This window comes from Hipposideros armiger, unplaced genomic scaffold, assembly GCF_001890085.2.
Source record: "Hipposideros armiger isolate ML-2016 unplaced genomic scaffold, ASM189008v1 scaffold_561, whole genome shotgun sequence".
Lineage (NCBI taxonomy): Eukaryota > Metazoa > Chordata > Mammalia > Chiroptera > Hipposideridae > Hipposideros > Hipposideros armiger.
Genome location: NW_017731911.1, coordinates 1,063,532 through 1,076,937, shown reverse-complemented (window position 1 = coordinate 1,076,937; position 13,406 = coordinate 1,063,532). Strand labels below are relative to the sequence as shown.

The following is a 13,406-nucleotide window of genomic DNA, read 5'->3' as shown; positions in this document are numbered from 1 at the left end:
GTTCCTCTCCTTGTCCAATGCCACCTTCATCAATCAGGTCCTTCAGAGTTGCTTTCTTGAGTTGAGGTAGTGAATTTGCAAAGATCTGTGGCTTTGCCACAGGATGCATGCTCACACGGGGTGACATCCACGGCGTGGCCTGGTTATGAGGGGTTGCATTCTCCCCCCTCACTGATTGGATGACTTTATTAAATACACCTCATGACTGTTTGCTTTCTTTCCTTAGCCATTTTGGGTGCGACTCTTCTTTTGGAAGCAAGTGGCAGAGAAAATCCCATTACAGCCAAAACATTTCCGGATTTTGAATCCAGTCATTATCAAAGAGACCGCCTTTGACATCCTGCAATATTCAGAGCCTCAGTCAAGGTTCTGGGGCCGAGATAAGGTATTTTTGTGCTACTGAAAGTTAACTGTTCTCTACTTTGGAGGGGTGACATCTGTACAAATTTCACTTAGGCTCAGTGTATACCCAGAAGCACCTTCCAGTGGAGAAACTTACATTGTGATTAGATGCTCCGTGCATGTTCACTGCTCTGCATTTTGACTTCAGGTCCTCACTGTTTAATTGGCCTTCCCCCTGGCAACTCATCTTTTTAGAGTAGTCAGCACATTAACCCTTAGGTCTCTGAGATATTATTTAAGGTATGCTTACTCCGGGACTCCATATAACTAATTGCAGGACACTGAAAGGCACTGTGGTGACCTGGAAAGTTCTTTACATTTTAACTCTGTGGGCCGCTTAGGTGAGAATTGACGTTTATCATCACTTTATAGGTAGTGGTCAATGAAATCAGCCCCCAGAGTAGTGCTTTTCTGTTGATGTCTGGGTCCCACCCAAACATTCTGATTTAATTGGCCTGTGCTGTGGTCTACAAAATTTGGATTTTCAGAGTTCCCCGTGTGATTTTATTTTGTAGCCTAATTTGAGAATCTCAGCTATGTGCTGTTCACTGCAGTTGATTCTTTACCTTCAGTTAGCCTGTGCTGCCACCAGGGGGTGGAGAGTCCTTTAGTGCCCATTTTTTCATCATATGAATAGCTAGACCTGTATCTTTAAACGTTGTTTTTAGCAGGAAATCATTCTTAAACAAAATTTTGAGCAAAACCTGTATATGTAAAGGAAAACAAGGAATTTTGAAATGTGGGGGCTGCAGCTCACACTGAGGGCCTAAGATATTTCCTAGGAGGAGGTGCCTGGTCAGGGTTACAATTTGCAAACACTGGGCTAGACTCTTAAGTGTAGTGAACCAATAGGCAGATTAGCAGGTTCTTCTATTTTCCATATGAATCAAATTCTAATTATAAATATTCTTGAAAAACAACTGTGTAAATTTTAAAGGAAGAATTCTGTGGCTATTGAGGAAAACAAACACCTAATATGCTCTTTGAAAACAAAACCTAGTTCTTTACCATGATCAGTGACGGCTAAATTGAGCTCCAGCTTCAGCGTCAGGCTTGCCTACCCAGCTCACCTGAGAGTTTCACTGTGTTGAAGCTCATCTCCTAGCAGGCCGCCATTTTCCTCAGGTGCTGTGCCCCCTTGGGTACTTTCCTGCCTCTCCATCCATAGGCCATGTATATACATAGGCCATCCAAACCCACAGGCCATGTAGTTCCTGCCCACTGAACATGGACTTACAACTTTTAGATTTTTTATTGGGTAATTGGGGAAGGGAACAGTGTTGGGTAATTGGGGAAGGGAACACTGTGTTTTTCCAGGACCCATCAGCTCCAAGTCAAGTTGTTGTCCTTCAATCTTAGTTGTGAAGGGCGCAAGCTCAGCTCCAAGTCCAGTTGCCGCTTTCAATCTAGTTGCGGGGGGCACAGCTCACCATCCCATGTGGGAGTCCAACCAGCAACCTTATTGCTAAGAGTACACGCTCTCACCAGCTGAGCCATCGGCCGCCTGTTGGCAGCTCAGCAGCAGCTCAGCTCGGGCGCAGCTCACTGGCCCATGTGGAAATCAAACTGGTGACCCTGTTGCTCAGAGCTCGCTCTCTAACCAACTGAGCCACCCAGCCGGCCCTGGACTTACAACATTTAATCTGTTAGCATGACTCTTAACAAAACAGTTTTAAAAAAAGGCTTAAACAGACTTTAGCAAGATGCTTAAACTAAGCTATAAAGAGGTTTTATTCTAAATACGTTTAGGTATCTTTCAATATTTTTAGATTTCTGTATCTTCTAAACTGCCCTATGTCTTTATTAAATTTCGTAGTATTTTTTTAAACACAGAAATATGCTCATTTATCTGTAGATTTTATTTAAAAAATAACCTTTAAAAAATGGAGAGACTTGATTACATAAAATATGAAGTTGCTGAATGGCAAAAGCTATCAGAAACAGAAGTTAGAACATAAAATAAATGGGAGGAAATGTAGCATATCTATAACAGTAAATACTCTCAAAGTACAAGAAGAAAACACCTTTTAGCTTGCTGCAAGAACTGCCAAGCTCCTCTTGGTGATGTGTCAAAAGTATTCACATCACAGACCATGTTTTCGAGTCTAGAATCCTGACTTGGATGGGAAGTCACTCTAGAATTCTGTGACATATAAAACTGTCTGATGTTTAAAATTGCAGCCCCCAGTGCAGCCTTTATTATTTGTCATAGCATGTGTACTATGTGGAAAGCAGTAACTTGTGCTAAGACTCTTTTGTCCCTTCTCTTTTTCAGAACGTCCCCACAATTGGTGTCATTGCCGTTGTCTTAGCCACACATCTATGTGATGAAGTCAGTTTGGCAGGCTTTGGATATGACCTCAATCAACCCAAAACACCTTTGCATTACTTTGACAATCTCTGCATGGCTGCCATGAACTTTCAGACCATGCATAACGTGACAACGGAGACCAGGTTGCTCCTAAAGCTGGTCAAAGAGGGTGTGGTGAAGGACCTCAGCGGAGGCATCCATTGTGAGTTTTGAACACGGAAAACCTCACTTGAAAATGCAACTCTGACTCTGAGGGCTGTTTTTCATGGCCTTCGTGATACATTTCATCCTGCAAATACTTTGAAGTGCAGCTAGTGTTTTTAAGTTTTAATTTAAAAAACAAAAAAAAAACAGTTTAGTTCTTCCCACTTTTTTCCCCTATTTATTTGAGGTCAGTGTTTTTTTTTGCACAAAATTTTGTAAATTAATTGGAAAGACTTTTCGAAGAGAATTGTATGTCATGATGTTTTATTGTATTTTAAGAGAGTTATTTAATTTGTAAAAACTCTGCCCATGTCTAGTGCACATAGAGCTCCAGGTAATTAAGTAGAAGAAGGGAAGTCAGAATGCTGCATCCTGGTCCTGGTCCTCTGTGTGGTGGGAGAGATGTCGGAGGTACTTCCAGGATGACGTGCTCATTTGCAAAACTGCAGGTACTGGTTCAGCCAAGCTGCAGTGAGGCCTGAGCTGGTTGGAGAAGTTTATGGTCCTTCTCCGCTGGTCTGCCTCCTGCCAGAATTCTTGCAGGAATCAAGCAGGGGAACTGTCCTGGAGGTCTCTGGTCCGGGTGAGGCACCGAAGATGTTTCCCGTGTCCTCTCAGTACTGCTAATTGCCCTGGGTTGCAGAAGCCACTGTCTTCCCTGCAAGTATGACAACTCTTGAATTTCTTGAGAGTTTTTTACTGCCCTTCCAAAGCACTTAAATGTTAATCTAAGGTGTCTACTGTCTGTCAGAGGTGGCTTAAAAAAATTAGGACAAAACCTCTGTTATGCAGTCGTGAAAGTATAAACTCTTTCCAAGAATAACCACGTTTTCTGAAACACTGAAATGAAACCCTCCCAGTGTTATAAATTACATACTTAAAAAAACCTTTTTTTTTTAATTGCTGCCTGGCAGTATGTACCAGGCAGTGTGCTGGTCAAAAAAAAAAAAAAAAAAAAAAAGAATAAAAGTTTTTGAGGAGCTCTCACAGTATTGTTAATTTGAGTGCTTTTCTTCTTTTTTATTTTTTTCCCCTAAGAAAATAAGTTTATAAGTCTACCTGAAATGTCCTTGAATGCTGCTAGATGAAGACCTCACTGTAGATGCCAGCAGTGAGGGACTGAGAATGAAAGCTGCATTGTCTCGTAAGGGGCTTCTTCCCAGACAGCTGTGAACTCTGCTGGAGAGACGTTGGGTGCTGGTGGCTTCTTCCCAGCGAACAGGCTTGTTCTAGCTTCTGTCTCTTAATTGCTCTCAACTTTGCTGTCAGCTGCGTCTCTGTGTTGCTCCTGCTGCTGCCCCTCCCTCAATTTTCATTTCTCTTAACTGTTTCTGCAGCCCCAGTGCAGTTCTAACTCCCAGCCCATTTTGTCTTCCATGCCTGCCGCCACCTCCACACATGCAGGTCAGGGAACCAGGTCATAGCATTCAAACAGAGTCCCTTGGATCTCCAGGGCTCTGGGGTCAAGCTCAGAGTGGCCAACCTAACAAAATAATATTTTTCTGGTTTTGTGTCTTAACATTTTCTATGGATTTTGCTTTCTGCTTTATAAGCTACTGTCTAAGAGAAAATGCTTTAAAAATTCTCTCCAGTTAAATGACTGAGTTTTAAAGATTGAGACTCACTCAGGAAGATGGTCCAGCACTGTCTTGTGACTAAGGTAAGGCCAGGCCTTTACCACACACCTCCAGTCGCTCCCTCGTCCTTCAGGGGCTGCTGGAAGCCTGCATTTTTTTCAAAAAAAAAAAAAACACCAGGGTTTGGAACTTCCTCAGACAACTTTCCCAATGTTGTGAGCACCCCCTCATGGGTTCCTGGGGACTCATGTCCTTGCAAGGCTGCTCAGAAATGTGTAACTCATGCCCAGCACGTGGTTAGCTTTCAGTGAACGTCAGGCCTCATCCATCCCTGCCCCTCCTTATCTGCATGTTCTTTTCTGCATCCTTACATTGCTTTACCCATGACTCTCAACTTTTCATTACTAGTAGGCAGCAAGTGCCCTAAATGAATAAAAAGGCATATTTTTTTTAAAGACCTTTTATGGAGTCCCTTAGCCAGTTGGAGTTGATCAGAGGCCTCCTTCAAGAGCCTTAGCACTTTGGTGGTTATTTATCAGAAATTTCTTCTTTGCTTCAGAGTTGCTCCTCCCTTACTCCCACTCCCACCCCACCCACACTCACTTTTGTGGAAACAGACTTCAGGTACTTCAGGCCGTCACGAGATTGATCTCCAGCAGCTGAGGTTTTGGCCATCACTCTTCCAATTTTCTGTAGCTTTGTAAGCACACTACACATCCCTCTCAGATGGCTATAATCATTGGTTTTGAGGCAACCTAGGATGACTTATACATGTTACATATTTTAACATGCTTCTTACTGGAACTTTGAGCCACAGAAAATATCAGGGAACTTGAGGGGTTTTTTGTTGTTTTTTTTTTTCATTTTGTTTTTTATCTCCTTCAGAGAGTGTATTCTCTCCAGAAACCTAGTCTGGCTTTAGAAAAATGCTTTGGGCCTGAGATGGGTACCTCCTGGTGATATGTCTCATGTTTTTAGGCAAAGCTAAATTGGGATCTAGACATCTTTATGTATTCTAGGTGTTACCTTGCCTGCTTCACTGCCCCTTTTTTGTCACTCTGTTTTGTTTTGTTTTGTTTTCATTTCCAAGAATGTATTAATAAGGCATTGACAATGTCTGTTTCCACAGACTTGGGAGGAGAGGGTCTCATCATTTGTTGGACCCATTGGTTAAAATAAGCTGTCAAACCCACTTTTTGCCTAAACTGCTTGTGTTGAACCCCTTGGCCATCAGCTGTCAGTCCGGTTTGTGTGGCAGCAGCTTAGTTGTAAAAGAAAAAGTAGTGGTCACACCCTAGTCTCCCCAGGTTATTAAAGATTTCTAAAAACAACGACCACTTCGTTTTAGCTACATTCTAACCCCAGTGCTTTGGGACTTGATATCAAAATGATTCTGGAATTTGCCTAATTAGTGGCTCAAGAGAACGTTTCAGACCAGTGTTGGAGGAAGATTAAGAAATGGTGACCTAGTCTCCCCCTTGGCAGGTTTACAGCATCTAAATATAGGTTATTTTTTCATCTTTTCTTTTGGACACTTCACTTAAGCCCATTTAAAAAGAAAAGGAACAGTACCTGTGATGTAGCAGAATTCACCTCAGAATAAAGTGAGCTTTTAGTATGCTTGAGCAACAAGCAAGAACCATGTGACACCCAGGCCTTCTATTCACGCACATGGTAACAAAACTCCCTCAAACAAAGGACCCTGTGTTCGCTGCCCGTACAACCAATGCCCTCTTCCCAGGCACTGACCTTCCATGAAGGCACCCCAGAGGACCACACACTCAGCTCTCAGACCAGAACAGACAAAGAAAACAAATCCAGGGCACAGAGCACACCCAAAAACAGGTCCCCCTGCCCTTTCCCTGGAGGTCGGTACACCCTGGCCCAACCTTATGTGTCTATTCTCTCCTTTCCCACTTCCCAAGATCATTTTAGACAGCAGGGATTTGTATTCTCACAACACAAGTATTTATCTGTATTTAGCTATGTAAAGACTGAAGTAAATTGGGAAGGAGAACTATTCATTAAACATGCACACTCAAGTTGTATTGACTAGAAATTAATGTTCCCCAAAAGGAAATTGCAGCCTTAGTAGTTTGACTTTCATTATCAGAATGTTTAGATTTGACTAATTTCCAATATTAAATTTCAACCCATTTAGCAAGAAAGAAAACATCCATATTAGCAGGCTATGTTGCAACAAGAGTAAATAACATGCTATGAAATTTAGTTATTTTTTATTTATTTAATTGGGGAACAGTGTGTTTTTCGAGGACCCATCAGCTCCAAGTCAAGTAGTTGTTTCAATCTAGTTGTGGAGGGCGCAGCTCAGTGGCCCATGTGGGAATCGAACTGGCAACCTTGGTGTTATGAGTCTGCTCTCCAACCAGCTGAGCTAACCGGCCGCCCTGAAACTTAGTCCTTTTTTAAAAGCAGGTTTTTCTAGTGAGCTGCTTCAACAAAGCATGTAGGAAGGAAGGTGCGACTTGAGATGTCAGGTATTGCATTAGTGTCAGCCTGCCATCCAATATTTGGCATATGTAGCCGTTACAGGCTTTGCGAAGCTGGAAATGTAGCAAAGTGGATTTTCAGAAAATGTAGACGTTAAGAAGCTAACTATTTTGTAGATAACCCATAGCAGCAATACTAATAACTATACACTAAAAATTTGTAACTTCTAAAAGAGCAATATATTTCCACTGTATGCTGTGTTACCTGGCCTATGATTTTTGACTTATCAAAGAAAATCAGATCAGTTCTAAGAAAAATCGATATTAAAACTGATGAGTTTATTTAAAATGTTGGTTAGATCCTTGATTTGAATGACCGCTCTAAATTACCAGACAGTAATATGGATGTGACAGATGACTAAGGACAAAGCGTGAACAGTGAGGGCCATTTAAGGGCAATTAAGAACAATAGTCAAATACAAAATAGTTACCCATAACATATCAAGATATCCTATCAGGCAAGCTCATTTGGGGTGGGAAGAAATTGACCATCAGCCCTAAAGCAATGAGAATTTGAGATTACATCTGTAACTAAGTGACAGAATTTTATACTTTATTCCATCTATAGACTTATTAACAAGACCTTGACTACGAGTATTGCCNGCTTTCTGATAGGTTGACAGTTAATGTCAGAGGACACCAAGGTTTCTAGCCTGGGGTTCTAAGACAATAGTGGAACCGCTATCAGAAATGGAGCAGTTGAGGAAAATCTCTGGTTAGTGAGGGAGGGTGACAAGATCCATTTCTGATATTTTGAGCTAAAAGTGATGATATGTTCACATAATGCCTTTGTCCCAGTGGCTGAGATCTCAGGCAAGTGTCCTAATTGCCCTGTGTCTCTTGTTTCCTTGTCTGTCAATGGAGGCAGTACTAGCACACACCTTACAGAGTTACTGTGAAAATAAAATGAGTTAACAGACTTAAAGCACTTAGAATAGTGTTAGCTTGTAGTAAATGCTCAGTAAATGTTAGCAGCTGTTTTTGGAGAATGTGTAGGAAGGTGGGGGCTAAGGAGGAGAAGGCATAGGGTATAAGGTGTTTGTAGGAAAGAAGCAGATTTTTATAAGGGCTAAGAGATGGAAGAAACAGCTAAGAATTGAGTTTTAAGACAACAGGGGTACCATAATCCCCAGTGACTGGAAAGCAGGAGTGATGGGAAGTGGGGGTATAAAGGTTGGGGTGAAGGCAGATATAATTGCTGCCTTTCACTGGCTGCCGTCTCTGTGACAGTGCGTGCCGTGTACTTTAGAAGTCCTCATTCCTCGGTGAAGTCTTCACTGTTGGCCAGTGTCATAGATGAGGACACCATAGGGCCCAGGGCCCAGGCCAGACCCCAACATTACAAATGCAGGGTTCTGAGGCTTCCAGAACCTCAACCCTGGCCTCTGTGAGCAGCTGAATGGTCTTCTATGCATAGACAACACTGGGGGAGGCAGGCTGGACCCCATGCCCATCTAATGGTGCATGACGGGAGATGGGAGGAGAAGTGAGAAATCGGTGCCAACGGCGTGCATTCTGGGCCAGAGGAGAGATGAAGAGAAGGGCGGCCTTGAGAAGAACTGGGATTTGGCTCTTCAGGGAGGAGGAGATCTGGGTGAGGAGCTTCACCTGGCAGGAGGGCGGGGTCCTGGGAGAGCAGGAAAGGGCTGGGAAGGTGCCCCGTCCAGGCAGGTGCAAGACTGAGGGACGTGGACTTCGTGTGTAGGCACTGGGAGGCCAGTGAGCACTGGGGACAGAGAAAGGATGACTTACTGTGTTGATGAGGGAGATCTGTTAAGAAGTTTTTTTGGGGTAACTTTCAGACTTAAAGTGATTCCAAACTTAACAAAAGCTGCAAAAATAGTACAAAGAACTCCCATTCACTCTTTTCCAAGATTCCCCAATTGATAATGCTTTACCACATTGGCTTTATCATTTTCTCTCTCTATATGTACTATTACTTTCTGAACCCTGTCAGAACTAGTTGCAAATATCTAGCTCCTTTATCCCTAAATACTTCAGTGTTGTTTCCTAAGAATCAGGACATTCCATTACACAACCACAGAAAATATTTAGGATTAGGAAATGAGCACTGATACAGTAGACCTTATCTACAGTCTTTATTCAAATTTCGTTATTCCTAATAATGTCCTGAGCCCATTGCCCCCCCTTGGTCCGACCCTGTCCATGTAACTGTTGCTTGGGTCTGCCTTGCCCCGGTTTCTAGGTTTTCCTCTCTGATTATCTTTTTGAAATTCTGGCAAGAGCCACTAATATCTGAGCACAATGGGAGGTTTTCAAGGAAACATTGCTAGTGCCCCAAATAGAATATGTTTGTATTGGCTTAAAATGACAGGACTGGAGAGAATTGCTCGACATTCAGAGATTAGATTTGGGCGTCCCTAGCTGACTGAAAGCTGCATTCACCGAGCACCTGGAGAGGGCAAAACTGGGAGGAGTGATGACCGGGCTAGTGGGAGGACACCCCCCCCCCCAAATGACATACTCATTCCCAGTCCTAAAAAAAGTGTGGAGAACACAATGAGGGGTTGTTGGGGTTTTTTTGTTTTGTTTGTTTGTTTGTTTTTGTTATGTGATAAGATAGTTGATGGCTTGCTTTGTCAATTTATTTTGTCCTTTTTATTTAAATAGGTTAAACAGTGCACCGGTTGAGGGGTATTCAGAGCATGTTGGAAATAAAACTACTATAAGGATGACTTACCCAGAGGGTGCCCCACTGTCTGACCTCGAATATTATTCTAATGACTTGTTTGTTGCTGTATTGTTTAAGAGTGTTGACTTCAACTGGCTTCAAGCAATGGTTAAAAATGAAACCCTGGTAAGCACTAGAAATTCAGCTATCAGATGTGTCTTTGTGAAAAGTGAAGGGGTGTCTAGTTGTAATTACAGACTTTTACTTTTAAACAAACAATGAAATGCATACTTTTGTGTTGTCTTTCAAATAACCACTCCCTTTATAGAAACCCCTCAGAACTCCTTGCTGGAAGTTGCTTTCAGAACTTGATCGAGTCACATGTGGAAATCGTGATTATGACTTATTGGGAATATCATGTTTTGGACCAGAATCACTATTACTAAGGTTGATGACTCAACTTTCACCAGACTTGAACTAACATGGTTTTTGGCTATTTCCGGAACTTAGGTTTACATGGATTATTAACCATTATTAACCATTATTGAGGACATTCAAAAGAATATATATAAAATCTCTAAGGAATATTCTTAGAGCGTCTCCAAATCTGCTTCAATTCGTGGTGTTTTTGTTGGAGTAAAGTCACAGCCCTCCAGAGGGGCAGATGTGGAGCGGATGGTCCCCACCTGGTCATATTCCTTTTGTTTTACAGTTATGATCATGTTGCTGTATAGTCCCACCCATTATGTTTCAGAGGCCAACTGTCATGAGTGTGTGTGCATTTATATGCACTTACACAAACTGGCTGTCTGCAAACTTAATAGGACATATTAGACTTTTCACGTAAGCTTTGTAGGATGGAGACTTTGTATCTCCAGAGCTTGATTCTGTACAGGTTGTCATGGTCTTCTGGACTTTCTGTTGGATGGAAGTTGTTCTAGTTGGAAGATGAAGCNTGTCACTTTTCTCTGCAAACCTGACCTAAGTGTAGGAACATGGGTGCACTGTGAACCCAGGGCGAGAGCTGAGGAGAGGTCAGAAGGGACAGACCTGTCCTCTTGCTGACCTCTCCTACTCTCCCAGCACAGCCACCAGTTAGTCACACGTAAGACTGACAGGGAAGGAGGGACCACCTGGTACAACCTCTTGTGCTCCACAGATAAGCATTTCCTTTTAGGGCTCATAAACAGTAGTCTGCACCCTCATCTGAAAGGGGTGGGCGGTCTCAGTTCCAGTGATACCATCTCATCAGCAGATCACATATCCTGATTTTTACTTTGGACAGTATAATCCCCATACTCATCGCTTTATGTATTTATTTCTAGTAACCTATTTTGTGTTCTTTAAAATGTTGATCCAGACGCATTTGGAATCGCTTTTGGGAAGGGTTCTCCTGACCACATCCATCTCAGCCTGCAGCTTCTTCAAAGCCTCCAGAACTTTCCCCAGACCACGCTTCATGAAGAGCTGGTCCTGATTTTCTTCCCCATTCCCTTCTCTGCCCATCCCCACCCCTGCTCACATCCTGTGAACGAGAACACTGACTTAGTTTTCCTCCAACCGGAAAGTATCCTTCCTTTTCAGGAAGATGACAAAATTGGGCTGGTGATCAAGAAGATCCCGGCCAGTGACAAGGGGCAAGGACCGAGACCTTGTTCCTATGTGTCAGATGTCAAAACTTCCTGCAGAAACAAAGGACTCCAATTTTTATTGTCCGATTTTGAATACGCCTGGAAAAAGATGGTAAGATTTTAAACATTATTTAACCTTGAAATATGAAATAGAAGAAAAGCTTATTTAGATCACTTTTCATTCATTTAGCCATTCTGAAGCCTCTTTGTGAATAAAGAGAAGATGTGACCTTTGTGTAACCAACTTGTATTTAAGTAGCCCAGCAGTGCTTAGGGGGAATACAAAACCCCTATTAACACCCATTTACAACTTTGTTGTAAGAGAGAGGGCAGGGAGAAATGTTTTGAAGTGTTGGTCCTATGAGCCAGCAGCCCAAACAGGTATAGCATGTGGGGGTGCTTGTCCATCATCAGCTTTGTAGGTCCCTCCATGTTGCTGTCATTGCTGGCCCAAGGGTCTATTGGTCCCAACTCTGGGAGAGCTCTGCCTAGGTCAGAAAAAAAGGCCATGCTGAGAGCTACCCACTCCAGATGCACCCCCACATTTTCCAAAACATGGAACTGAAAGTAAACCCAACAATTGCTTTATTTTCAAACACACTAAAATATACCAGGTGGTAGACTATGCTAGTGAGACTGACCGTGGGGCCCTGCTGCAGGACACTCAATTCTGTGGCTCTGGTGGACATTCTGTTCTGAACGCCATTTGTTCAAACGCAGAAAACAGCTGATGCTCTGCCCACAATGCCAGACAGACCCTCTTAGCTGTATCTTAGTACCCAGCAGGGCTGTCCTAAAGATACTTCCCTGTGCCACCTGGGCAGCTCTGCCAGCATGGTCACCCTTAGTCCCAATAGCCTCAGAGACCACGGCTGCAAACAAAATGGACCCTGTCCTACCACCCTGAAGTTCAGGCTAGAGGGAAAAAGAAACATGACAATAATAGGTGTTAGAGCAAAGAGAAAGCACACCATAGAGCATATGAGGGACTGTCAGGGACATCACCCTGAGGTAAAAGCNTGGGTTTAGAAGCTGCGGGGGGGGAGAGTGTCTTTTATGCTAAGAGGAACAGAATACAGGTAACTAAAGCAATAAATGAACAGTCACTTTTTCTATATGTAATTGTCCTAGTGACTTAAATAATATTTTAAAAGAATATGTCAAAAGCTGAATAGGCCTGTTTAATGGCTGTATACATATCCATACATTGTGGAAAACCAGCTTATTGCTGAAGTTCCAAAAACAGGCATGTACCTTATCTTTTCAAAGACCACTGTGTTATTGTGATTTATAATAAGAAATATATATTTGGTCATCCTCCCTTTTCTGGCACAGAGCTCCCAAAACCCTTGGAATTTCCTAAGTAATGAGTGATAAAGGTATGTGTTGTTATGTGAATGATGACTTTTAGAAAGCACCTTAAGGATGGGGGCTGGTTGCCAATAGAGCCAACCACATGATTAGAGGGTTGGCACTTTCAGTCCCATCCCATGACCTCCAGGGAGAGGAGGAGGCTGGAGGTTGAATCAGTTGTCAGTGGCCAGTGATTTTATTATGCCGATGGAATGAAGCCCCAGAAAAACCCAAAAGGACTGGGTTCAGAGAGCTTCTGGGTTTGCGAGCACATGGAGATTCGGGGAGAGTGGTGCATCCCGAGGGGACACGGAAGGACCTCACCCTTTGCTCATCCTTGGCCTCTACTTCTCTTCCATCTGGCTCTGCCTGAGTTATATCCTCTTACAATAAACCAGTGGTCTAGTAACAGGTTTCTCTGAGTTCTGTGAGCCGCTCTAGCAAATTAATCAACCCCGAGGAGGGGATCTTGGAAACCTCCAATTTATAGCCAGTCATGTCAGAAGTACAGGTAACAACCTGGACTTGCGACTGGCCCCCTGAGTTGGAGGGGGTCGTTGGAACCTCCAATTTGTAGCCAGTTTGTCAGAAACATAAGCCTCAAATTGGCATCTAAAAGGGGTGGGTGGGGCAGTCTTGTAGGACTGAGCCCTCAACCTGTGGAATCTGATGCTATCGCCAGGTAAGCAGTGTCAGAACTGAGCCATTCTCTGACACGCTGCTGGTGTCTGAGCATTGCTTGTCAGAGGTGTGGAGGATTCCCCCCTTCCCCCCCCCACACACACA

General features: G+C 43.1%; 1 protein-coding gene across 1 annotated transcript in view; it reads left to right on the top strand.

Moving 5' to 3' along the window:
- The window catches only part of ST3GAL5 (ST3 beta-galactoside alpha-2,3-sialyltransferase 5), a 51,703-nt gene extending 47,039 nt beyond the window's left edge, over nucleotides 1-4,664 (top strand). Inside the window, exons 6-8 of the mRNA XM_019623753.1 lie at nucleotides 227-385; nucleotides 2,678-2,915; nucleotides 3,235-4,664. Coding sequence (XP_019479298.1) covers nucleotides 227-385; nucleotides 2,678-2,915; nucleotides 3,235-3,263 — 426 coding nt within the window. The 3' untranslated portion in view covers nucleotides 3,264-4,664. The remainder of the gene's footprint in view (nucleotides 1-226; nucleotides 386-2,677; nucleotides 2,916-3,234) is intronic.
- Nucleotides 4,665-13,406: the final 8,742 nt, after the last annotated feature.